A 27,429-nucleotide genomic window follows, 5' to 3' on the forward strand; every position below is an offset into this window, starting at 1 on the left:
TCTATACAGGCGCCAGATATGGATCGTCGAGCGTTCCTGCTGCGCCAGGAACCGACAACTACGGCGGTGGGCCCCAAAGGGGTTACACAGGAACCACATCGAGCAACAGCAATTATCATCCTTATCGCCGCTAGATGGAATAAGACAAAAGTGGTCTCGGTCTTTGATCCGAGATCTTTCTTCCCCTCTTTGTTGCTAACTACGTACACATTCGTATGCATACTTATTATGAAATAGTTTATATTGGTAATAGAACACACACGCCCTATTTTACCTTAAGTCTGCGTTGGAGAACTCGTGGAGGAAAAGATCGTACTGTACTTCGTGGGACAAGCAACAAATGCGCAAATAATGAAGAACGAGGCGCAGCGTTGTTGGCCGTAATTTTGCTCGACTTCGCAGAGGTGCACACGACAGGGCAAGAGACAGATTGCGGAATTTACGATATAAAACCAAAATGATGGCTATGGTCACGCGGCATCGATCGAGCAGTGTCAAATAGATTTAAGATCTGATACGACACTTCATTGATTGGTGTCACTCGCGAGGTGGTATACCACGATATTTTTACATATATATATATATGCAGCAAACTCCCGATTGAAGTTGAAATCGATTTTAGACCACTTGACTTTTTGTCCTGAATACCTACATCGCGTGTAAATTGCATCGTTTAAGCTTATGAACGAAGTTTACAAGAGATGTACGTAATTTTTTATAATGGAGATTGCAATTGCTATTGAATTTCCAAAAAGTTTATAATTTTATATATTGGATAACTATAAACAAGTTTCATATATTACATTTATGATAATGTGATATGTACAAGTAGTGATAACTTTTTTACAAAAAAATTTTATTTTTCCCAATAGAGTAACATTAAAATTTGGACGTTTGCGATATATCTCTGTCGACGAGCAACTCGTGAGAACTTATCAATGATCTGTCACTAATTTTTTAAACATATAAAATTTACTACGATTGACTCATGCTGATTATTTTTTTTTTCCCGCACTATATCTCAAGACGCGCGCATTTTTGCATGTTCTACGTGTTTGGATCCGAGCGACAAATGATTTTCGAAAATGCAAGTAAAACGAGCGAGAAAGTTAAACAACGGATTTGCGTGCGCATGTTGAGATCGCACGATCACGGATCGTACGCTCGAAATTGGGATGTACGCAAATTAGGATTCTATTAGGGTAAAATTCGGTCGACTAGCAGTGAAAGTCACCTTATCCTTATATCCCTTTGATTGAGAAACGTCGTAACACGGAGGAAACGATCGGTCGGACAGACAATTATCGACAATTGTGTAACGAACATAACAACGAGATGCCGAAGAGAGACATTTTTTTTTTATTTACTGTTACACAATTCGAGAGATCGACTCGAGATCTAATTATTAGGTTTATTTTCGACGACAGCATTCATCCCAGCGTGTTAAGTCTCTTCCAAGATTTTTCACTTTCATTCATGCGGATGATGAAATTGTCGTTTTCTTTACTTCTTTCGTTGTTTTCTCGTCTTTCTCCAATAACTGTCGCGTGCGCGACGACAGCGTTAGAATATAGAACCTAATACTTTCTTTTTTTCGATTTCTGCCGCAGGAAGTTTATTTCCTAGACGTCCTGTTCATTTTACTGACTGGATGACGCGAGGCTTATGGAGTTGAGGTAAAAGAAAAGTCTAAAACGCGCGTGAAATTTTAAACTGTGAGCATAAATATGACTCAATCATTCGACACATCTCAATATTTCTCGTTTTCTTTTTTTGAATCTTGCTTTGAAAGTTTCATCTAATATGAGAATACGTTTTTCTGTTTCTTATAATTATATTACATTTCGAGGAATTAACACTGTCGTCTGCGATCTTACTAACGAGAATGCAATAATGTGTTGTAATAAAGATTATTTATTTGTTCAGAATCGATTGTTCTCGGAAGATATTTAAAATCTTTAAAAATTCGGAAAAATGAATCGATTGATGCAGTTTTATTTAAGATATTGAAAATATGCTTGGATCATTTGTCTTATAGCTATCTCATTGTTACCTCGAGACCTTTGCACGAAAATTGGAACAAATGGAGTGAGCACGGGTTGTCCATAGCAAAAATAGCATAAGGTCAAAACGTCAAACGTTTATATTTACTAAAATTGCGATAGTGGTCTTAGGGATAAGAGTGTAGTAATTTAAATACGGAGATCTATTTCTATTCATGTATACAATTGTAAAATGTACTCTATTATAATGGGGAAATGAGAAATATAAGTCTAAGTACGTACGCCACGGTACACATTGACTTATATATCTTGTGATGCACCTGCGTTTCGGCACACGTATTTTCGCGAAGGGAATCCCGGAAAATGTGACAACGAAGGAAGACACGCACTAGGGTACAATCGTGTAATATCTGTAATGATAATATTGATTAAGAAATTACAGAGAATAATCCGTCGCGATACGACTGTTGATAGCACCCTCTCCAATTCTATTATTCGCCACTCTGATACTATATTACTGTTTATAGTATTTTGTTACATATTGCAAACCAAGAAGGTAGCAACAAATGCATTCTTTTATAGCATAGAGAATAAATAATTGATATTCCGTACAGATTAATAAACGTTCACATTTTAATAGAAACGCTTGGAGTTGTCAATTATTTATAAATTATCCTATTACTTTATCATGTTCGTTATCTTACCTCGATCCTTTTTCCTTCTACTTTGGTTTTTAACGGTTTGTAAGAATTTCAGGAATGAGAGATATTGATATGTTCTTTCCTGAAAAAATAAACTTGTTTATCAATACAATTTTTTAGTGTACAAGAATTAATAGTGGTGTTGCAACCTATGTTATTCTATGTCATATAATTTACATAATGTTTACAATAATATATACGACAATATACAGAATACAATGATTTATTACATCACGACGAGATATGTACACATTGTTGTAAAATCGTACTTTCAGAAAGCAGCTTCGGAAGTCCATGATCTTTTTTAATTCAAGCGGTAAGTATTTACTTATATCTATGTTATATACATTTTTTTCGTATTATCACTATCTTTTGTTGATAATTGATGTCATTTTATGAAAATAAATTGAAAGTACCGATAAATTGCGGACAAAGTATTATTGCATTTCATTATTTTCCATCTTTTTAATCGTATAGACTTTATCAACGTTACAAAATTATATAATCTAAATATAGTAGAGAAAAAATGATTTGCTTCTTGCTTAAAAATTGATTCTTACGTATTTGATTTCATGTCAATTAAAGGTTTTATAATTTTTCACACAATTTTATGAAATGCAAAAAGTTACGTATAATGTTATCGCTTATAGCTAATTATAATAAATCTAGATTTATAAGTTTCAGATATGTAGATTGTCTCTCTCGAGAACCGTGCGATAATTATTATCGATTTTGTTATTAATTTTCATTCGAAAGCTAATAATCTAACAAATTGTTATCACATCGAAAGCCCTGCAAAATTTACTCTCACAATTATCCTATGCGTTATTATTTATTCCAAAGAATCTACGTTCGATTGTTACTTTGATTTTACAATTGTGCCGCTTTTTCGATGGCTTCTATGTACTAACTGTACGTTTGTTTCTATAAATTACGGAGGCGTTTCTCTATACAAGAATCGCAAGAGTAAAATGGAAATCTAGTCTGTCTAAATTAAGATTAGCTTAGGACGGCTTGGTTTCGTACGTATAATTGTTCAGATATTCCCTTTTGAGTATATCTTTTTTTTCGCACATGTTATTTATATATAATTCAGACCAACCTTTTTCTTGTTATTTAATACATTAATAATTTAGCGGATTCATATTTTTTGTATTCTAAAAAGAGTGAAGCTACTGTATATATACTAATCTTTAATCAGCTTTTCTAGACTATGATAAAATAAAATTATATAATCCGTCTGACCCAAAAATTTATTTAAAAACCATGATTATGGATTCTATTTTTATTTTTTCTCGGATTTTCAAGCTGTGATTTTTTTCATAGCATCAACGGATTAATTTTATTCAAACGATGAGTCTCCTTAAATTTGTTAATTTCAACATTGAATTTTTTTTTTTAAATTCGCGTATACTAAAGTATATAAAATTTATCGAATTACACATCCGATATTTTGTAAAGAAATTCTTAGTTTTGAAATAATAGCGATATCTCCATCATAAATTATAATCGTTGTTTGTATTTTAAAAATTTACGTAATGTTGCGTAAAATATCATTAGTACAAAAAGTATTATACAACACCGCATGTACTTTTTTAATCTTTGTCATAAATCCTTCGTTAATGGCTTTTGCCAAGTTCGTTGAACTCTCCCCATTATAATGCGGGAAGCTTTCAACAACAACAATTATTATGTCATAAATTACAATATTCTTTCATTACTCTTTGTATATATGTAGAATTTACGTGTGAGCTTGGCACTTGTAGATATTCATGTAATGGAGCATTTGTGACATCGTTGCCCTTTCGATTTCGCTTTATCGTCGTTTCCTTGTTCCATCTGTTTGCGAATGGAATCTGCAACATAAGTGAAGGCTGATAATATCTCCTTGCAGGAAGTTCTATTCGATACAAAATTCAATATCTTAGATATATTATGTTTGTTATCTCTGTAAACGTCGGTTGCGCTGTAATCCATTGTTATCCTTGTGAATGAGGGACATTTTTACTGTAGGCGATAGAAAGTTTGTTGAGATAACAATCAGATACAGTAATAAGAATGCGAATTTTTATATATACCAGCGACTGCTTTTTTGTCCACCGCTGACAAAGCTTCACAGAGCTCTTTTATCAGTGATACGTCTGGATTCAGTCCGGAGGCCCAGATCATTAACATTCGAAATCCGTGCTCCTTGTAGCTCGAGGGACCTATAATTCGGGCTTTATCGTCCTTTTCATAAGGCTGCTCTACATGCATTACAGAAACATCAAGGTACAAATCCACATGTATCATTTATGATAAATTTTACGATAGTCATTTTATCATGCGATACGGTAAGTATATGTTTATGATCTTATTGATTACTATTTCATGAGTAATTATATTTGCTTTTGTACCTTGATGACTTAGAAAGACCTAAATTTGTCAAATAATTTCTGTAGTTGATTTCGTGATTAATTTTTCAATTTTCCTTAATTATCCCGAATCCTTTAATTAACATCTCAAATTGTTGTATATTATATATAAATATATAATATAGAGATATATGAGTAATAATTTTGAGCTATAGCTATAGCTATAGTTATAGCTTTTAACTTTTGCTACAACTTTTCTAGAATAATAAGCTGTGAATGAAATTAATTATCCAATCTAATTATCCAATGAAAACAACTTTAACAATTTAATTTTTGATTTTTAATTTTTATTTCCCAATTTTAATGATTTTATTTCATTATGTAATAAGAAAGAAACTAAAAATACAATACATAATGCCGATTTACCGGTATACTGATGCTCGATAGCTCTGATCTGTTCGGCGGTGAAGGCCCAATGAAAGGCTAATTTTTTCCAATCACCAGGTGCCAGCTGCTTGTAGGCCAATTTCCAAAAAATGGATCGAATTTGTTCGGAAAGACGACCGTTGTTACTAGAAATGCTACCACCGCGCGATCCTTCTCTCCACCATCTTCGCGCCGGAGTCAATTCTCGAACCTCTTTGTCAGAATTAGAGATTTCCTAAAATTCACAAATTTATATTCTACTCAACTTGACTTCATATTTGTGCCTTCAAGTTATAGTATCAAGGTACAGGATAAAATTTTTGTAAAACAACATATTAATACGATGTGAATATCGAAAATAGTTGCGAACAAAATTGAAATATTTCATGATCGAAACACCAAAGGTATTGTTCAATTTTTGAAATGTATTTTTTTAATTTATTATTATTGAAGTTTCAAGTCTTGTAAAAATTAAGATGAACTTTGGGTCAAAAACAATATTTAAACGTTGTATAAGAAAAGAAAAGATGTTAAACGAAAGTCTTGTAACTACGGATGAACGAATGCCTACCGGGGTCGGGTAATCCAATCTGGCGGTTTTAATGATCATGTCGACGATGGCCGTGAAACTGCCCCTCGCCGCGATGTAAAGTGGCGTACGGCCGCTCTGCAAACGTCAGGATAAACTTTGGTTTAACTTTATTATCGAGTTTGCGATGGTTGCCGTCAATCCGGCACCCCTATCGCCTTAACCGCAGCGCGTGCTGGATCAGGAATAAGGCATTCAATTCGGAGCTTTCTGCAAATAGCGCGAGTCAATTTTCAGTGTGACACGTGTCACACATTGTCGACAGAATCGACCTTTCCCCTCGTACCGTGTATACGCGACAGATTTTTCATTCAATGTGTTAATCAAGAGTGGGATGTTATATTATTGGACTTATGTGATCGAATCTTTAATAGCAATTTTAGCCTTCTGTAATGCTCGCGTAAAACAAAAAACAATACGTATTTAGGAAACATACGTCGTTAAAATTTTGTATTAATTATTTTAGATTAATTTTATGTTAAAATTTAATAAATGATGAATGATTTAATATAAATTCTCAAGTTTCTAATTTTTTATTTTACGGCAAATATTTTTATTAATTTTATCAATATTTTTGTAATTTATTGTATTTTATTATCGATATTAATTTGATTTGTTCATATGAAACAATAGTGATTATTATTAATTGTCTTGACATAACTTTATCTTGATTGAATTTAAAACATTGTAATATTGGAGGTCATCATTAAAGCAGACTTGTTAATTAAAGCATATTAAAGAATGGAATAATATAGAGACAATACTGTAGTGAGTTTGTTAGTTTATGACAATATTTTAGCATATCATACTTTGATTTACGGAGATTTAATTAGATGTCCCTCTTTAATTAATTTATTAGCATCTGTGAAAGCTTCTTTTGCATCGCGAAAATTACGATTTGACTTGTCAAGCGGATTCAGTAATTAATTAATAAATAAAATTGAGTTGATTACTGATAATTGAATAACTCATATTCAATTCTATCGTAGTGCAAATTCCAAATGTTCTCCAAATTCATAGCGTAGCAGTTTATTCAATAACGAGGTAATGTCCATAAATGATTTAGTCAAGCATTGATAATATATTTGAAATACAAATAGATTCGGTTAATTATATCGTCAAAGGGTAACATGATAATATCCAATTCTATCTTTAAACCATGTTGAATAATATTTACCTGTTCCTTTTGCTCAATATTTGCGCCTGCTGCAAGAAGTAATTCACAAATATCCGTATGTCCCATCTCTGCTGCGATATGTATGGGTGATTGCAATCTCTAAAGCAGATCAGCAGATAGAAAACGCAGCAGATAGAAAAGTTTAACAATTCTATTACACGCTATTCTATACTATAGAATATCGCATACGTTGTAAAAATTTCATTTTTCGCTTGGAAATTGAGTTTTACATGCATAATGTTATTTGCGGTATACAAGTTTGTGTATTTTTATTTTTCAATACTAATAATCTAATAATCTAATGATCAGTATTAAAAATCTTTGATCAGTATCAAAAATCTATTTTACGTACCAGATTCAAACAGTTGAGATCGACGCCTTTATTAATTAATATCTCTACCGTTTCTACTTCGTTGTTTTGGCAAGCCAGATGCAGAGGTGTGTTACCGTTCTGCAACAGACAAGAGAGAAATATACATTTTTTTTTTCTCCAATAAAAATTCTTTTATGTTTTTTTTTCTCTGTGTCAACAATTTTATTTGATGCATCACGATTGCGTGACTGGGTGACAATTGAACATATTTCTATATGTGCAATAATGTATCGACAAAATATTGATAGCCATCGTTATGCATGCAGCAGTCTCCACACGGAATATATTTGGAAATATTGAGATGTATCTGTACCTTACACTGCTTGTTAATATCCGCTCCGTGCTGAATCATGGAATCGAGTATTCCTTTGCATCCTTGGCTTGCGGCGACGTGAAGAGGAGTGAAGCCCTCCTGGAGATAGTTGATACAGGTTAATCATACAAAATATAATAATACATGATACGAAATAATGATCAGTCATTATACAATGGAATCTCGTTTCTACGAATTACGATTCATCCGATGGAATATGGAAAAGTTATTATTGAATAAAAACGCAAAATCGCGCTGCAGGAATTACGCTGCTCTTCCAATTATTCTATGAAAGAATTCTAATATCGAAGTTCAATTATTGCAAATATGGATTTTTATCCATGATAATGACCAATTTCGGTCGCCCATCGAGTCGTTTTTTTTTTTATCTACCCATTGGATATGTGGACGTAATCATTTAATTATTCAATTTACCGCGTCAATTAGCTCAGTATTCGCTTCAGCTTTTAATAATAATTGCGCAATTCCTGTGTGCCTCGTTCTGGTAGCTACGTGAAGCGGAGTATTGCCATCGTTATCCTGGGCATCTACATTTGCCCCTAATCCTATGAGAACTTCAACTGCCTCCAAATGCTCCTCGGCGCAGGCACAATGCATCGGTGTTTGTCCTTTCTAGAAATAAATCCAGATTTATGGGAGAAATTCGATCAGTGATCAAACAATTTCAATATATATCTTTTCTAAAAATATACGACTATATAAACTTAATATAAATTTTTTATTCTATGGGTTACTCTTATTAAAATTTTTTTAAATTAAATAAAAGATATTTTCTAAAAATTACTTAAAGATTTTGATTGACAATAATATTTGTATAGCAGGAAACATAACATTTTTGTATAACATATTCTGTATATCTTTTCTAGTGATAGAAAAAATATTTCGATTCCAGTTTCTCTTGTTTTGACATCCATTTGCCATGATCCAGTTTCTCTTGTTTGCGAAACGTTTATTCAACGGATAAAAAATCTACCATGTAGATTTTAGGAATAATATTTTTTGTAAATGTCACAAGCCAGATAGATTATTATATTTTATAAGTTTTGAACAGAACGTTAGAAACAATTGTTTAAAAATTTCGGACGTAATAGTTTTAGTTCAAAGAATTTAGTTCTTTCTTTTAGATTATTTATTACAATATTTATTGTAATTTATAGCTTATCATTGGAAAACTTAAAAAATAAACTTGATATAAAATTTCGCTGATAGAATTATCCATAATGTCGCCAATCAATCTTATCGCAAGAAAAAAAGGTAAGAGAACTCTTTTAGTTAAAGAAACTTTTGGCGGAAGTTTCAACTTGTTGGCATTGCAATGCTTGCAATGGAATGTACTGAATTTTCTCACATTGAAAACATCTTTTAGAGCTTTATATTGAGCCTCTTTTTGATATTTTCTATGAAACAATATAAAAGATGCTTAACTATCAAAAATATGTATATTACAAAGTGTACCTTTGTCGAAGTATAAATATAGAATTGGAATATTTTGCGATATGATCTACTTTCAACCTACTTTCTTCAACGGAATTAGTATATTATCAGTAAAGAATAGTTATAAATATCATTTAGATTGAAAAATTGATTTATGGTATCAATTAATGATAGATCAATTAATGATTAGATTATTGGAAATAGAGACTATAAACAACAAGCTTAAGAATAAAAAAGTATAATAATTCTGGATTGAAATATTGAAATTTGAAATTGAATACGAATTTTATTCCATTACGACAACCTCTTAAAATAGTGATTCGAAATAGAAAGGTTTAAAAATTATTTTGCTGATTATCACTATTTTTACCATAGATAAAATCTTCCTTCCATTGGCCGCAGAGAATGAACAAATAGATTATAAAGAAGAATAAAGTACTTGCACTAAAAATAAATTCAATACTTATGATGATTTTTAATGAAATGTCACTGTTTTAGTCGAAATTTTATTGACTCAATTTAAGGAAGTAATAATAAAATTATTAAAAATGATAAAGTAACATATATTCTATTTAACAAATATTATGAAATTATAGAAATTTGATAATCATCATTAATCATGTCATCAATCATGTCATTAAAAGATATTAATATATTATTATTAATCATAGCTTTGTCAATAAATCCTATGGTGTTCTGATATAAAAATTTGATATTTTTCAAGGAATGGTAAAGTAACTGTTTGCCCTAGAATAATTACGTGATACGGTGAGCCGCACAGAATGTACCGAGCGAAACGCCGCGCCCGTTTCAAGCAGATTAAAATTCTGCGCGCGACTATGAGGAGAGTCGAGAAGGGATATACGAGTAAATTGAATGAAAAAGCAAGAGTATCCGGGATAGGACAGAGGAGGTGAGAGTCTGTTTACAAAGGCACCCAAGGTTTAAAATGTACTCAAACCCGCGGTTGGTCGAGTTTCACAGTCATGGAGATCCTTCTCGGAGAACTGCGCTTATCTCTCGATAAGGACACTATGGCAGTCGATAGAACCGAGAGGAGAGAGAGAGAGAGAGAGAGAGAGAGAGAGAGAGATTCTTTTTTCCTGGATTTAAATCAAGAGAGGAAGAGAGATGCACCCGCGCTCTGACCTACCTGCGAGCGTATATACATATATGATTGCACATACGGAAATCCGAGCGGTTCCTCTTACTGCCGCGCATTAAACGGACGGTCGATTGTTCCTGTCGATAAATTATAAATATCCCCTTTTGTGTCTTCATCCGCCCTGCGATCGATACTGCGCTGCTACTTCGCCAAGTCACCGTGCTATTATTCACGTACAATTTTTGATGCGTTTTCACTGTTTCTCTAATATGTGATATTTAATTTTATCACTATCTACGTAAAATGCACGCGAGAGAAAGAGAGAGAGAGAGAGAGAGAGAGAGAGAGAGAGAGAGAGGGGAGAGAAAGAGGTATGGACGGGAAGAGAGAAGAAGAGAAATTTATTGTGTTTTTACGTGCATCCGAGAGATTAAATATAATTTATAATAGGAAGCAAATTATAATTTAATTCAATGGAATATTTATTAAGTTTATTAAAATCTGCTAGGTTACACTCCTCATTGCGCATGATTGCTTATTTAGATTTTTAGACGAAATGTCCCGAAGGAATTTCCCTTTCATTTTACATTCATTGAGTTTCGTTTAGTGATTTTTGTATATATCCATTATATATATCACATCTTTGACAAAAGATCAGAACTAACAGAGCTTTTAAATATAAGTCTCTCGAGTGAACGTGTTCGTAGGGACGTTAGGTGTAATATTCGTGCAATATTCTGCGTATCAGAAAGCTTGAGATATCCCAGAGAGTGCCCGTGTCACACGTCAAAACTGATCCCGGATTGTAGACAGATGCTTATCGTTGCGGTATATGAATAAAAGACACAGGGGAGACCCGCATTGACTGGAAATTGCAAAGACAGAGAGAGAGAGAGAGAGAGAGAGAGAGAGAGAGAGAGAGAGAGAGAGAGAGAGAGAGAGAGAGAGAGAGAGAGAGAGAGAAGAGACGCGCGAGGATTGATCGCACGAATGATTTATCGGGGGAAGTGCACTGCCACAAGTGATAATTGATTCCGAAGAGCGGATGTATCCCTCACCATAGAAAATCCTCTTTTATACGATGTGCTTGGTACATTAAATTATTACAGCTCGGGAATAATAAATTTTTACTAGCCTGAACCTAATTGGACTGCATGGAGTGCTAATTGATTATTATTCACGCTAAAACAAATGTGCCGTCTTAACTTATATGCTATACGAACAATTGTAATTATACATCAAAAGTATCGCATTTACATTAAATCCATTTCTGCGTTATTTTACAAATATACCGTGTTTAAAGATAAAGTTTGCAAAATTTCAAAATATTGTTGCAGGTAATTAGTGATCCTCAAGCACAGGAAGGACAGAATGCATAAAATTGCACATAATTTATGTATGCAAATATTTTCTGAGAGAGACAACTAATTAATAATTTATGAGAGTAAACTGTGTACACAGTTGCAATCGCGCGAATTAATTTCCTACGAGGAATTTACGCGGAAGCACTTTTGATTGGTGGTGTTGTTACGTGAGAAAACTTCTGCGAGTGGAGTTGGGGCAACCAAGATGTTAACGGATGGACGGATGGATAGCTATCCCTTGAGATATATATATATATATATATATGTACACATACATACATACATAGGTATTTGTGCGCGTATACATATACATATATACATATATATATATATATATATATATATATATATATTTATACCGAATCGGGGCGAAATGGTGAGAATCAGATTTCCGGGTGTAGAATATCTCATTGCAACGCGCAATTCGAGAAACTGAGGTCAGAGCATGCCCGTATTACGCAAGAACATTTTAGCCCATTTTGGTATGGCACATGATGAGCATATTGATATGTCATTCAATGTTATAATGAGATAAAGCCATCTGTTCTGTCATTTGTTCACTGGTTTAACAACTGGTTTAACTCGTATAAAAATCATGGAAGATATCGTAGCTTTAATAAGTGCGATTAAATTTATAATTATAATAAACTAAAACTATCAATAATTTAATATATATCTTAACATTCATATATCATAACATTTTATTGACAATATAATCATCGAGGTAGGTTACTTTGATTTCTCGAATTTCTTTGCTATCATGCAAAATCTCCGTATTTTCTCTTTGAATGAAACATGCTTCCTTTATGTTTATATATCTTTACGTCGCAGTCAAATTTTTGAAAGCTTGTTTCTAAAAGTAGCGACGAAAGAAAATGCTGCTTGTTTAGAATGACCAAATAAAATTGAAATATATTTTTTCGCGCATCTAAATTACTTTTTCCGCAAATATGAACGTACTGACGTTTCACATGTAGTATAAATCAAAGTATAACATAGCGAATCAAAGAATATTTTTGCTTACTTTGTCTGTAGCGTCCAGCACGATCCGCGGGATGTTTGCAAGCGCGGTAATCACCGCGGGATGTCCGGCGATGGCTGCATGATGAAGGGCAGTTGCACCGGTGGAATCGGTGGCCTCTCCGTTTAACGATTCCACCGCTTCCGCGAGATACTCCACCACGGCTACATTGCTGCCGCGAGCACCGCACATTAACAGCGTATGCTGTTTCTAAATAGAAAGAAATCTGCTGTTTATGCCCTGTTGTAAAGGGAGCGCGTCTCGAAAGGGTATCGCGGCTTTTACGTTGCGACATCCCGCGTACTTTCAGCCCGCAGGAAAGGGACAGAGGAAGGGACTGTCGGACTCCTTCGTATCTGTTCTCCTTTAATTCATCATCTCCGTTTTTTTTTTATCCATATCGGCACGCACGTGATAAAATCCAATGCGACGTGCCGAGAGACCGCGGAGAAGAAAGCTCGCGCTTATCATTTAAGGCCCGATGTCAATATCAATGTTGACACATTATTGATTTCAACTTCGCTGCGGTTTCCCAGTGACTTAGTTCACCTTTTTTCACGATCTCCGAGAGATTTCTGTTTCGATATTTCCTTTTTCTATATAATATCCACGATCAATAAAACTCCAATTAAACGTACGATTTAATCCCGCGCAACATGCTCCGCAAATTTCCGTTGGGTGAACTTTTCGCATTATTTAAATAAAGTTTCCTCGTTATCTAAATAAAATTCTCTTCACGCGACGATTACCGCAACGTCCCGTGCAAGTTTTGTTTCACACTTAACAGATTTCACAACGAGTCTCGACACTTGCAAAATCTGTCCTTAACAACGAGCGGCTTGCTTTTACGCGAAACGTTTGGTGGAACGATCATTAAGAAATAATTGTTATACCTTGTTAATCGCGGATACATTAGCTCCGGCATTGATCAGCATCTTCACCGCGTCACGATGTCCATGTTGAGCGGCCATATGTAAAGGGCGCATTCCATACTTGAAAGAGAAATGAACAGCCAGGAAATTAATGTTCGACGTGGAATTTCATCAAGTCGGTCGTCGGCTAGATTAAATTTCGAAAGAAGTGTCGCTCCAAAAATATATTAACGTTTCGTAATGGAGTAACCATTTATCAATACATTAATTTCCTGGAAATACTTGACGATATTAAATTTAGAGACTCCATTTATTTTTAATATGTAAGAATTTCCTCTTTTATGAGAAAATGTATTTTTTGTTATCCCTATTCAACGAACGATCTTTCTTCCTTTGATGGATTATATATAGTTCGAAAAAAATAAGAAAAATATATGCCGTACCTTATCTCTCGCTTCGATATCGCATTTGGCTTGTATCAACATTTCAATAATTTCTGTGTTTCCTCGAGACGCTGCCCAATGAATTGGAGCACGACCATACTAAAAGAAATTTTAATCAAATTAACAAATGTTAGAATGTTAGCTCATCGCTCTTAATAATATCAAATTAAAATTTTACGGGAATAAAGTTGACGTCAAACTAAATGAGATATAATGTTTCATTAAATATTTTTATCTTTTTAAAGCATTTTTAACGACTTACATTATTTCTGGAATCTACGTCAACAGTCTCCTTAAGTACTTTACGAACGGTGTCCGCTTCGTTCTTTATCACAGCCTCGTGTAGTAGAAGATCATTCTTAAGGACTGAAGGAAAGATGTACAATATAGAAAATCACGTAAAATGAATAATACGTATTTAATAATAAAGTTAAAAGTTTATTTTTTAAACAACAGCAAAATTAAAATATACTAGTTTTTACATTATAAACCAGTTTTTTAGATGAAATACGTTACAAAATGATTTTACATGAATTCATATAAAATAAGTTAAATTAATGTTCTAACATAACTTTTTCAATCTCTTTGTTTTTTCTTCTCCTTTATTTTTTAATAATATAGGTCAAACCATTTTTTTTATCGTAATAAATGGATAATAAATGGATATACACGGATTAACTTTTCAATTCTTTTATATATATTTTTTGTAAAATATGTTGAATCATCTTTTCAGTACAATATGAATGTTACACGGATTCATTTCTCCATTACGTTGTATGGTTTTTTACGAAAGTAGGATTTCGAACGAAAAACGTGAAAAGGTATGGATTCAATTAATTCGCGTGTGCGTTGCGGGTTTTTATTTTAACTTCCGACAGTCATGTCGTAACGCACACGTGCTGTCGTTATTGTTGCACATTGTTTTTTATAATTTCGGGGCCACACAGATGCAGGATATCGATCATGTGTGCAATGGAGGTGAAAGGAAGGAAAGCGGGCAGGGGACGAAACACACGAGTACACAGCGTACTGTTAATTAGTTGAATGGTTGATTTTGCGAATGTCCGATGCAAATTGAATATCTTTTTATTTCCACGCGACTGTATGTTAATAGACTGTGTGGTAAAAGCAAAGCAATAAAACGCGCAAACATTTTTTAATTATACGAAAGCATAATTTTTTTTTAAATCTTGCTTTTTTTCTGCAAAGAAAGCAAGCATGACGAAAAATATACACGGCAATTGCCTCGAAGAAATTATTTTCCTCTCGGCTGTGTAAACGCAAGATAAAAGAATGATTAAAGTCATCGTTCAATATTATACTATCATCGCTTTTGCAGTAAACAGAATCCTGTTTTATCGAACAATAAATTTATATGTTTATATATGCAAATGTTTATTTATAATGTAAAGTCCGTTGTTGTCTCGATGGTATAGCGAGTGATCGTAAACTATTAGAAATGAAAAATTCGTTTGGTTTGAAGAAAGCGGAAATTCTGAAAGGCCAATCGGTTACAAGAAATCCAGGCAATTCGGTGCCTCAAATGTATGACTGGTTTTTCCGGCTTTACCGTAAATCTTGGAAAATGGAGAACGTGAATCTCGCTTCTACACTTCTCATATATTCACGTTTTACTTGAGATCACCGAGACAGCTTTAAGTCTTTGCACGCTTCGTAGCACATTTTGTATGAGACTGACGCGGTACTTTACTCACTTCTAGCAGTCTTTTGGTTCAGCACTTCATCCTCGATCGCCTCGCTGAGATTCAGCGGCGGTGGGGCCTTTGCCTTCGTTATACCCAAGTCTTCCTTGTCCACCATCTTTCACTGTCGTTGTTTCCAGTCTTGCATTGTCATCAGTGTCGCGGGTTTCCCGGTCGTTGTGCGACGCTAATGCACCAGAGTTACAGCTCTGTCGTTAATTCAATCAACGACCTAGAAAGTCAAATGGTGTTGAGTGACGAAATGTATGAATGCAGAATCGTAGTTGAAATTACAAGTTCAAAAGAAGCCGAAATCGCTGCAATATATCACTGAAGCAACAGTTTTGTATGAAGAAAAAAATTGACATGACAATCCGAATTATATAAATTTCGAATTATATTTGAATTGAGGAAAATACCATAAAAAGTATTTCCTAAAATAATAATTAAATTTGTGATGTATTATATAAATTATTAAACGGCAGATATATAGATTCAGTGATTTCTATTTTTCCTGATATTTGAAAGATAAGTTAAAATATGGCAACAGTTTATTCGCCATTGGTTTATCAGTGTTATAGGTGTTAATTTATTATATTTATCAATTATCAGAAACATTCTCGCTGCTTGTTATACGAAATTGGAATAACCATCTATTAAAATTTGCATATATCTTGTGCAATTACAGCTTATATGGTCACCAGAATACATCAATGTCGGACGAATTAATCGCGAGTTTTACCGTTCTACATTTCAATTTCGTCGTCTTTTGAATTTTCCCGTTTTATCGCGGTGAAATCTGTTATTACAATTTGCTTTCCACGCGGTCACAATACAGTTAGAATGAATAATATACGTTTCGAAGCTTGATTAGCAGGATACAATGTATAATTTATGAATGATAATTAATTCACTCACATATTCTAATTTTTGAAATTATGAGAGACATTATGCTACTAGATTTGATATTTACATATATTTTAATATTTCAAATTAATCGACATAGCAACAACTATAACGTATTTCTGAATGCCCTAAGGCATTTCACGTGATGCTTCAAATATATATACATATATATGCGCTTCGCGATCGTTGATTAATGCTTCAAAATTAATATAAGAATATATTGATGGAAATACATGTCTTGCCATGAAGCAATTTTACAGTTAATCAATCGCATAATTATTTCATTATCTCTATTCTACTCTCTTCAGTTCTGATTTCGATGTTCTTTTCACGTTCTCTCTTTCAAGTTCTGATGTCTTTATACTTATTTCGTATTCTACGGTGAATTACAAAACGACTACGTCCATGATTCGACATTCGTTTAAACGCAGTTACATCGCGAATATTTACTCGACTGCAAATTTTGTCGGAGTTCGTTATATAGTAATGTTTGTTTTATCACCGCAGAACCAGAACTACCTAAAGAGAGAGAAAGAGAAAGAGAGATGCAATCGCAATGTCAGAAATGTCTAAATTTCCTAGATTATCCCGCTACATTGTAACAAGAAAAGCTTCCCTATCCCTATTATCTTACAAGGCATTTCCGCTTTGCTTAATCTCTATTCTCCAACTTATCTCTTTGACGCTTCAAAGCGTACTATTTCGTAAATAAATGATATACTACATGTTATAAATATAAATTTTAATTTTTTAAATAAGAATCTATTAACCTATATATGTGTGAGTGCTAATATTATCAGTTTTGAATTCTTATACGATTAAATTAATATCACTTCATTTTAAAAACGAGTTAAAAAGATAAATCAAAGAAAATGTCAGCCATTGAAATCGAATACAATCAATTTGGAAAAAATATTACATTTTTGTTTCATTGTATAACTCGTCTATGCAAATATTCATTTAGAAGAAAATATAGAGATCATATATTGCAAACTTATAACGTACTATAAATCCGTTATGTAATCTGTAATCATGTAACTTTCAAAGTAAATTTTCAGAAATTAGGCATGTTTAACGCGATTCGCTATCGCTCGTCCGAATATATGGCAAATTTCATATTAAATTAATTTTGTTGAATGAGTTAGAGTACGATTTCCATCATATCTATAGCACTTGCGGCAATATCTCATAAATTTTGTAATATTCCGCTGAATCAGATCGGATTCATGGAACCGCAGAAACTCTCTCCGATAATCGTGTTTAAATGGGGATAGAAATTATGTTCAAATGTTCTCGCATTCGTTATTAGATCTTTATCAGAAAATCATGTTATATTTGTACTTTCTCCCACTCTCTAATTAAGATGTTTAAAGTTTTTTGTTGGAAAGAAGTGCAGTGGGAGAGATATATAAAATATTAGCATAATCGCAACATGCGTAGAATATTTAATTTGTCGGTGGACATTGAAGGAATATTCTTTGTAGAGAAACGCAATATAATTTAATATTATATAATTAGTATTACGGTATAATACCAATGTCACAAATAGTATAATATTTTTGTGTTTAATTCTTTAATTCAATGTAGAATATTCTTAAAAGAAAACTTGAACAAGAAAGCATACCAACTAGTTAGAAATGTTTCTGAGTTACATTATATTTCATTGTACATCTGTTGGTTGGGAAAATGCACTTTTACGGGATATTCATTAGCGTTGCAAGTTATGACTGCTATTTATTTTTAATGATTGATTGCGGTTGACTGTCAAGCTGCTGCCATCACGTGGAGTTTATCACTGAAATCCTACATAATCGATACTACTAAAATTTGTTGGAAATTTTGCATTTATTTAATTCTTGTACGACTTCTTGGATCCTTTTCATTGTTACAAAGTATTTCGATACATGTCAACAATTTTCATTATACCAACAAATTTAGTACATCAAAAATATTGAAAATATTATAATATATACGTATTTAATATCTTTTTATATATATAAAATTTTAATATAATAATATTAATAAATTATATTATATTTATTATATTTAATTATTATTCAATTACATTTAATTTTAAATATTGTTTTACGGTAAAATAAATGAAATAGATCGTTTTGCTGTATATATTTATTATATACGTAGGTATAATATTGCAACTTAGTATCGTTCATTTTGTTATTCCGAGGCAGATATTAGTTCCATTACCTGCATAACATGCTATTGTACATTTCATGGCTACACGTGATCAGAGTTACTTTTTACGTTACTTTTTCAGTAACGCGTTGTTTCGTAATGTAATATCGGGAATGATGTTTCCGTTTCCTGATCATCCGCGCAAAGCGCATTCATCCGCATATTGAAAAGTAAATGCGCGATCTGTGCAATGCATTAAACAAAGCGGCATAAATTACTGTCAGTGAGCTAGTCGAATTACAATACTTTATTATCCGTACTTTAGATTGAAAGTATCATTTAACTAACACGACAACTCTTTTATCATCTAAAATGTAGAAATCTAATATAACAATAAATTTTGTGACAACTTCAAGCTGATATTAATTTTACATATTAATAATTAAAAAAAATATTTTAAACAATAAAAATAAATATAAATATATAAAAATAAATATATTGATAATGATTTCGATTTAAAATAGAATTGAATTAAAAATTCGACTCTATTTACGATGTAATCATAAAAATGTTAATCATGAACTTGAAAAAATTATTAATAAATATGAACTAATAAGTTAGCGTATGTGAGATAAATTGATATTATTTCTAAAAGATTATATGTTTCAAAAACAGCATCTTTGAAATACGAAGCAACGAAGATGCTTTATTATTTGCAACTTATTCGCATTAGCATCGTGCCGACGGGGGAAGTGCAGTTATTAAATTAGCGAAAGAATTAGCAAAGTAAGGATTTAGCAACTATAAGTCATAAATCTTTATATCGTTGAGGGAGGCGTAAACTCGAAATATATTATCTCCAGCTGCCACCATTTTTCATATTTTATCGTCACGCAAGTATATAAGTCGACATTTTTCTCTAAAGAGTTAAACCGGCTAGCGACGAGATGCTGTGCTCTATTTTATATCTCTTCGGTTCTTTTCGAAACTCTTTCTAACGTTTTTTGTCTTATTAAGTTTTTTCCTGTTACGTCACGTCTAAAATCTCGCTGTTGCATTTATGCATTTTGTTTTATGAGACACGTATTGTGCAAGTGAAGAAATATCTTTTGTAGTATATATAATGAGTTGCATTTGCTTGCGAATTTTTCCAGAGAAAAGAAGAGAAAAGAGGATAAAATTTTTTGTGTGATTGCGTCAACATATTAATTGCTTTCGCGTATGCTTCTTATTGAGTTTATCAATGTAATAATCTTAATATTGTAATGTTACAACTTTTATAATTTGTCATAAAGATTGAGACTGTTTGATGAGCTAAGGAATCTTTTAATGTTCAGAGATAAAATAATTTAGAATACTAAATTGCAAGATTTATTTTAATTATAAAGTTACCTTTAAAACAAAGTTTACAAATTATAAACTTATTCCTTAACTAATTCTTAACTTACTTCTATTGTTATTTTGAACATTTTACTTGAAAGAAGAAGGTGCGAAGAAGAACTAAATATAATTTTGCTAAAAGAGAATTTTATTTCTTTATAATATTAAGATAATAATTTGGCAGATAATTTTTATTCTACTGGAACTTTGTTGTCTACGAGAATTTTTGTACGATGTATAAACTTTCCCAAATCGATCACTAGTGCACTTAATTATACGGTTTTGTGGTGAGCGATCGAAGCACGTTTAGCACGCGGCCAATGACAGATGCACAATTGGATTTCGAGGAACGTTTCGAGGTGTACCATTGTTCTCTCTGTACCCATTGCCAACACATGCGGTAAGGTTTCGGTGCTGTGCAATGCGATGGTATACTGATCTCTCGAATGGAACTCGAATGTCACAGCCAGATATAATAGACGTATGCCGAAATTGAAGATGATGTATAGTAAGATAAAGAGAGATGAATCTAAGATTTGATTTATTATTCTCGTCAACTTTGTTGAGAAAACTTAAAGTTAAAATTCAAATCAAGTCATCATGATAAGGATTAAATTTAATTTGCTGTAAATATTGCAAATATGAAATTTACACTCTTAAAGACTTATTGAAATTATAGCACAATTTGAAGAATTTTAATCATAGTCCTAACTAGCCCAATATTGTCATTCTCATAATCTTGTGAAAGCTATAATATCTATTTATTTCTTAAAATTAGTGCGATATAATATGTAGTAATTTTTTAAATATTTTTACACACCACTTTTGCTGGTAAAAAATATGAAAACGTGAAAAAAATAACTACAAATAACTAAAAATCAAAGCCTACAAATAATTAAACACTACTGTAATTTAATATTAATATGTGAGACTATGCGTGAGTGGGATGCAAGGAAAACAAATGAGTTCCGATCTGTGGTATATAAATTTCGTCCGGTCCGCACGTATTTGAGTAATGCGATAAACATTGACATGATATTTGATTCTCTCTGTAATGATAGAAGAATGCGATCGGTGCTATACACGAATTTCTCTGGTATTATCTGGTTCTTAATCGAACAGTTTTGATCGAGCACAATGACGTTTTACACGAATCGATGAATATATCCGATCAAATGAAGCGAACATTACACTCTATTAGTAGGTTAATTGCGAAATCATACGCATGCAATCGTTCCAATTTTTACGGAACGATGAGATACACTAACAGAATTCAAATATGAGAGATACTCTGACAAACAAAGTTAAAATTATGTACGAAAATATATTTTTAATAATAATATACGTAGAAGAAAGGAATTAAAATTACTTTCGGCTCTTTGTATCAGTGGATATGAATGCTTTTTAATATCATTTTTTATAGTTTTATAAAGCTAAAAGTGCATTTATATTTTAAAATGGAATTTATGACAGGATTTAATAATAATAATTGCGCATCGATAATCTTTTATTACTGTATCACAAAATATATTTTTAAATATAAAAATAATGCATAAAAATATTAACCATATTGTGTTCCGAAATTTTAATTTTAACCTTTTGAAAATATCATTTTGTAAATTTCAAATTTCGACAAAAAGTACTTTCGTTTAATCCCAAAGACTTCACTTTTACAACTTTTACTATTTAATCAAAAGCATGTGCATACGTGTATTAAAACAAGTTGGTAAAAGTCGAAAACTATATATTTTTTCACATCGCTAACTTCGCATATTTTATTTACGTAGTACACATAATAAAAGTCCGCAAATAAATAATAGTTCGCATGATAAATAAAAGTGATTTTGGATTGAAAATAAGCTTAAAAATTATCGTATAAAAGCATACTATTTAATTTTTGCATATTCCATATAATTTTAATATAATGATAATATAATATTTTAATATAATGATATTATGATATAATGATATAATGATAACAATAACTTTTTGCGTAAGACAAATATACCGAATGCATGTTTTTCTTAACGCGAAATTCCAATGTCTACCCATACGTTTGTTCTATCACTTGGTTATCGGATAATCGATGAAAAATCATATTCTGAATGAACGACGAAATGTTCACTTTTTGGAGACGCGCGTATTTGCTCTTTTACTGCAAATCTCGTGTCAAAGAGAAACGAACTCGGTCGGATGGAAGAAAAATAGAATATCACTGAGGGAGAAGAATGATCGCCCAGAACTTCATTAAACTGGTGCCATGATGTGTACATAGCGGTCTCAGTCACGCTAAAAATAGGCGCGATACAATCAGTCGTTATTTATGATAACGACAATTACCTCATATTTCGCATGTCACAAACCCGAGGGATATTCATTAATTTTATCATGGATAAAGTAATAACAATATTAACAAGTAATAGTCTGCGCACACCTACGCATGAATGCTCGATGCGATTTAACTTCTGAACCGAAATTTAACATTAAATTATAATTATATTGTATGGTTTATGTAATAAATATTTGTTAATTTACTTTGAAAATTATAAATTAATTAATAGAATTTACTTGTCTGTACTATTTATTTAAAAATTACTTCTGATTAAATAGCAATATGCTTTTTTTTAAAAGTAACTACTCAATAAATAACTAAATTCATAATGATTTTGATGTTTCAGCTTTAATACTTTCTTTCTCAGTTTATCAAACGCCATATAAGTAATTAATGATTAAAAATGTATTGCGTGTGATATAATTTTGAAATACTATCGTTATCATACTAGCGCTACCCGCGATCATATCAAGGAACATCACGTGAGATTGTGAAACAAAAAAAATGAAGATAGAGAAATAAAAAGGTTGCGTGTAAAAGTTCCAATAAGAAGAGAATAAACGAATTTTTTAAGATAAAAAATAGTCCGATTAGTATTAATTTTATAAATTTTTTAAGTCACTTAGTCACTTTCTCTTCACTTCGCGTGAAAGACGACCTGTGTAAATAATCGTTCCCAAGCTTTCGCAAGTGTAATTACCTAACGCTTAAGTCGTCTGTCTTATGGTGGCAGCATAGTTTACCGAGCAGGGCTTAGAAACTCGTTCACGCTTTCTCGATAATTCAAGCTTTCTGTCGAACGGAACTTTCTACGGACCTACCAGATGCTCGTACGTATATGTATGTGCGTGAATATCGGCACAAACATATATCAAGCATCCAGAATTTCTATCGCGTAACATCCTTAGGTTACTGTCTATAAAGCATACAGGGACTTATATGGGATTCGCAGACGAATTACACTTTTCTTCGATTTTTGATTGAACTTTAATTGTTTATCAGCGAGAGTTTATCAAAGGGAGATAAATAGTTAACAGATAAATAGTTAACAGAGTTAATAATAATTATTAACTCTGTTAAGGAGAAAATTAAATTACAGGAGTGTAGTAATTGAAATAAAATTTAAAATTGAGTTTAGAATTTCTTAGATCGTACGTGATCCTTAATTTAATTGTATCGTAACTATCCTCTAAGGTTTACCAAAGAAAGTCGGGAAGTAGGGAGTACGCGTTACATCCTTCCCTTACACTATACATAATGTAACATCCTTCTCTAATGATGTTACTCGAGAGATATTGCCAGCATTAAATTAAAGCACATATAAAATTTAATAAAAGTTATTTAAATAGTTAAGTAATCATAAAAAATAAATTAATTGTTATTAATTGTCTCTGAAACATTCTGCTTTCCATTTTTTTTAAATGATGACATAACATAATTTTATTATTTATAATATTACAAAATTAAATAAATATGTCTATAGTGTTATAATTTAAGTGTCTCTGAAATTTGAGTATCCCCTTTTCAATTAAGTATTTATTTAACTCAGTTTAGTCTTTTTAATTTAAAATAATTGACGTTATATTTACCTGGATATAAAAAGGAGGGCAAGAGTTTATTCATTAAAGAATCAAGAACTCATTAGCTATGAGTATGTTAAACAAAGGAAAATTTGCTAATGGTTTGCTATTTGAATCTAATTTGCTGGACCTTGATGGCAAGGATCACTTGTAATAGCTATTTAGCGGTTCCGCGATTCTTGCCTGTGTCGAATACAACCGATGGTACGCCAAGGTAAATGAGTAATAAAACACGCTATTATGTTAAACAATTTGAAGATAATTTTTTAGAATGAAATTTTACAGAGTGAATCAAAATACGAGTAATTGTAAAAATTCAAAATACTCTGTTCGCACGGATATGCTGAAAAACAAGTTTGAATAGAGGAAAGAGAAGCGTATTTGAAATGAACATTTGAAATATTTACGGCATAATAGGGAGCTTCTCTCTCGGCCGTGCGTTTTTCGAAGCTCAAAATATAGTACAGAAAAATATAGTACAGAAAAATATAGTACAGAAAAATATAGTACAGAAAATTTGATCTTGTTCCTCGTATGCGTCTATGCAATATACATGTTTGATCCATGAGAGAATTTTTTTCAAGCTTTTATTAAGCACTCATAAAATGATATATGGACACAATGATTTGTAATGATGATTCTCCAATCGTTTCAACATTCTAGTTCATGTGGATTTGTTAACAAGGATATAACAAGATGCGTAATGTAGTTGTTAATTCGCTTCTTGTTTATGTCGCTGTCAGTTTCAATTTCCGTTGCGCGTTTTCCCGTATCGTCGATTACCGATGTGAAACGATGGGCGTTGGGCAAAACATGAACGTCGATCACTCTCGCAGCAAATCATCCATGTATCGCGTGTATGTGTAATACATACGAGCTGGATGCACGGGTGAGATATACATTCACGTGGCCCTTAAATTATTTTAGCGTTACCGCCAGGTATTATCCTTGCTTGTTAGCGTCATGTGCATGCATCCAATTCTGAATTTCACGAAAAATATCACCTGGCTGCCTCGCCAGGTAAGTTTCGTTGGCTCTAGCTCTTGTCACACCAAGCTAGAACTGACCTAGAAAATCATAGAACTCCAGCTTGAACCCGAGACTTTTTTCGTTATACTTGAAAACGAGTCATATTACACGAATTGTGAAATGTGACAGAGACGATAGTGTCGATAATATCAATACATAATTAATTTATTGATTTGCTTTACTATGATTTTCTCTTTTGTTATTACGTTACTCTTTGATCCATCGACAATCATAAAGAGGAAATATCCAACTTTTTCTAGTAAAAATATTTTTAATAAAGAAGCTAATGTTATTATGAAGTTAGATAATCAATAGATTTATAAATTGTAATAATATAATATAAGTATATAATATAAAATAGTCAATATTCTTTTAGATAGTAGATTATTATTTCGAGGAAACAGAAATGTTGAAAATTATGACCCCCATATTATATAATTATTGCAATTATTTAAAAAATAAAGATATTTAAAATTGAGTTCATAAGATATAAACATTATACACGTCTCTTTATTTTATCTTCTATATTTTTAAGATTTATGGAGTGATTTTAGTTTTTCATTATTTAAAGAACACGCATATTATTTTTTAATCTCTCCTTTATGAAGGAATATATTTCCAATTCCATTATTACCACATTGGAATTAATCTTCTGACATTATAGTTTATGCTTCTGCAAAAACTTCGATGTTCTAACTTTATGAATATGCTTCCGTTAGCGTTATAACAATAGCTGCTACTTTCTATCCAAGGCTAACGAATGGCTTTTACAAATCTCTTAAGGGATTTTAATTTCAAACTTCATAGCTTCTCTCTCATCACTCAATTTTATAGCAATGGAAAAGTATTTTCAAATATAATGAGACTAGTGTACGGAATACAACTGACTTAAATAATAAAAAGATTATAATAAAATAATATGTTCAAAAATTTGCAAATGCAACTTTTGATTAATATAAAATCATTTTTTTTATGGAAATTTAACTGCTCAATTTTTTTAGAATCTACTGTAATTTGTCATATTGAATAATTTAATGATTTTAAATCACAATTTTATCAAAATTAAATTGGTTGGGTTTATTTTTCTAAAAGATTTATAAAAGATATCAATGATATTTTTGTTAGAAAGACAAATTAAAAATGAATTCAGTAATTTGAAGTAACTGTTACAGAAACTCAGTTATGTAAAAATAAATTATAAAACTAAGTCTCTTAGTTCTCGAAAAATTTAGAATTTCCTAGTGGTAGAATTTCCTAAAGATAGAATGGTAATGCGAACGCAAGTTTGAAGCGCAGAAAATAGAAATAGGAAAATAAAAATTTCTAACAATTTCGTGAGATCGTATGAAGAGTAATTTGCTAAAGAATCCGTTAAATTATCATGAGTAGGGTTGTAAGGGATACGCGTTTCTGATGATTAATTATAGTTCGTTGAATGAGGATGCTTCCCATGCGAGATTACATATGAGAAATGAATGTCGAATGAATAGGTAGAGTCATACGACGCAGATCGTGTCAATTGTCTTCACGACTTCTTTCCTCTATAAGAATTTACCCATACCAATTAGATTACGAGTATATTTGTAAAACTACTTCACCAAACAAATTTTTTTCTCATAACTTTTAAATTTTACAACCGTAAAATATTTTAACATCCCGAATCCTACAATTAAGATAATAGTTGATAGAACAAAATTACTTTTGCATTATAAACAAGACTGAAAAATTAATAGCAAAATTCGATTTCATTCAACTTTTATCACTCAGAGTTCATCACGAGTGACGAGGCCGCTTCATTAGCCCTAATGATTTTACTAACTTTTACACACGCATCCACTTTTGCGTTTACACACTCATAAATGCATTAATTAACGCATCATTATCAGATGAAGTTTAATTGCTTCCGTCATGTGTCATGTATATTTTTAATTCTAAATTTTTGAGGAAGTTTTCTGTTAAAAATGCGCGCTTACGTGCCGTTCCGCTTTCCTGAAATGTTTCTGCGATGGTACGCCACTCTTTTCTTGATCTTCGATCACTGGTACAATGGGATTGAAAAGTCAGGTAAACGACGGGGTAAATCGTGCCGCGTTTTTCCACCACGATTCTTTCGCAACGAAAGCTCGTCCGACATTCACGCTACGAGAGGCGGCATGCTACTAGCCGATTC

The 27,429-nt window shown here is 32.1% G+C and overlaps 2 protein-coding genes across 4 annotated transcripts in view; one reads left to right on the forward strand and one right to left on the reverse strand.

Moving 5' to 3' along the window:
• The window catches only part of Hrb27C (Heterogeneous nuclear ribonucleoprotein at 27C), a 36,550-nt gene extending 33,904 nt beyond the window's left edge, over positions 1–2,646 (forward strand). The window contains exon 8 of one of the 2 annotated variants that reach the window (XM_011631465.3): positions 10–2,646. In XM_011631465.3, coding sequence (XP_011629767.3) covers positions 10–134 — 125 coding nt within the window. In that variant the 3' untranslated portion in view covers positions 135–2,646. The remainder of the gene's footprint in view (positions 1–9) is intronic. The other variant, XM_089082786.1, reaches the window with a different exon arrangement.
• Positions 1,943–27,429, reverse strand: LOC105422177 (uncharacterized). Of its 2 annotated transcripts, none has more exons than XM_011631467.3 (14): positions 27,233–27,429; positions 15,912–16,131; positions 14,459–14,562; positions 14,197–14,295; positions 13,775–13,873; positions 12,885–13,091; positions 8,372–8,569; positions 7,937–8,035; positions 7,603–7,701; positions 7,251–7,349; positions 6,056–6,151; positions 5,485–5,719; positions 4,783–4,911; positions 1,943–4,560 (listed from the first exon to the last, which is right to left on the reverse strand). In XM_011631467.3, the coding sequence occupies exons 2-14, from the start codon at positions 16,015–16,017 to the stop codon at positions 4,475–4,477; spliced, it is 1,656 nt and encodes a 551-aa protein (XP_011629769.1). In that variant the 5' UTR covers positions 16,018–16,131; positions 27,233–27,429; the 3' UTR covers positions 1,943–4,474. The 2 variants fall into 2 exon arrangements, with proteins under 2 accessions (XP_011629769.1, XP_011629768.1); XM_011631466.3 differs by having other exon boundaries at positions 4,783–4,923.

This window comes from Pogonomyrmex barbatus, unplaced genomic scaffold (genome assembly GCF_055798465.1).
Source record: "Pogonomyrmex barbatus isolate J1 unplaced genomic scaffold, ASM5579846v1 scaffold6, whole genome shotgun sequence".
Classification (NCBI taxonomy): Eukaryota; Metazoa; Arthropoda; class Insecta; order Hymenoptera; family Formicidae; genus Pogonomyrmex; species Pogonomyrmex barbatus.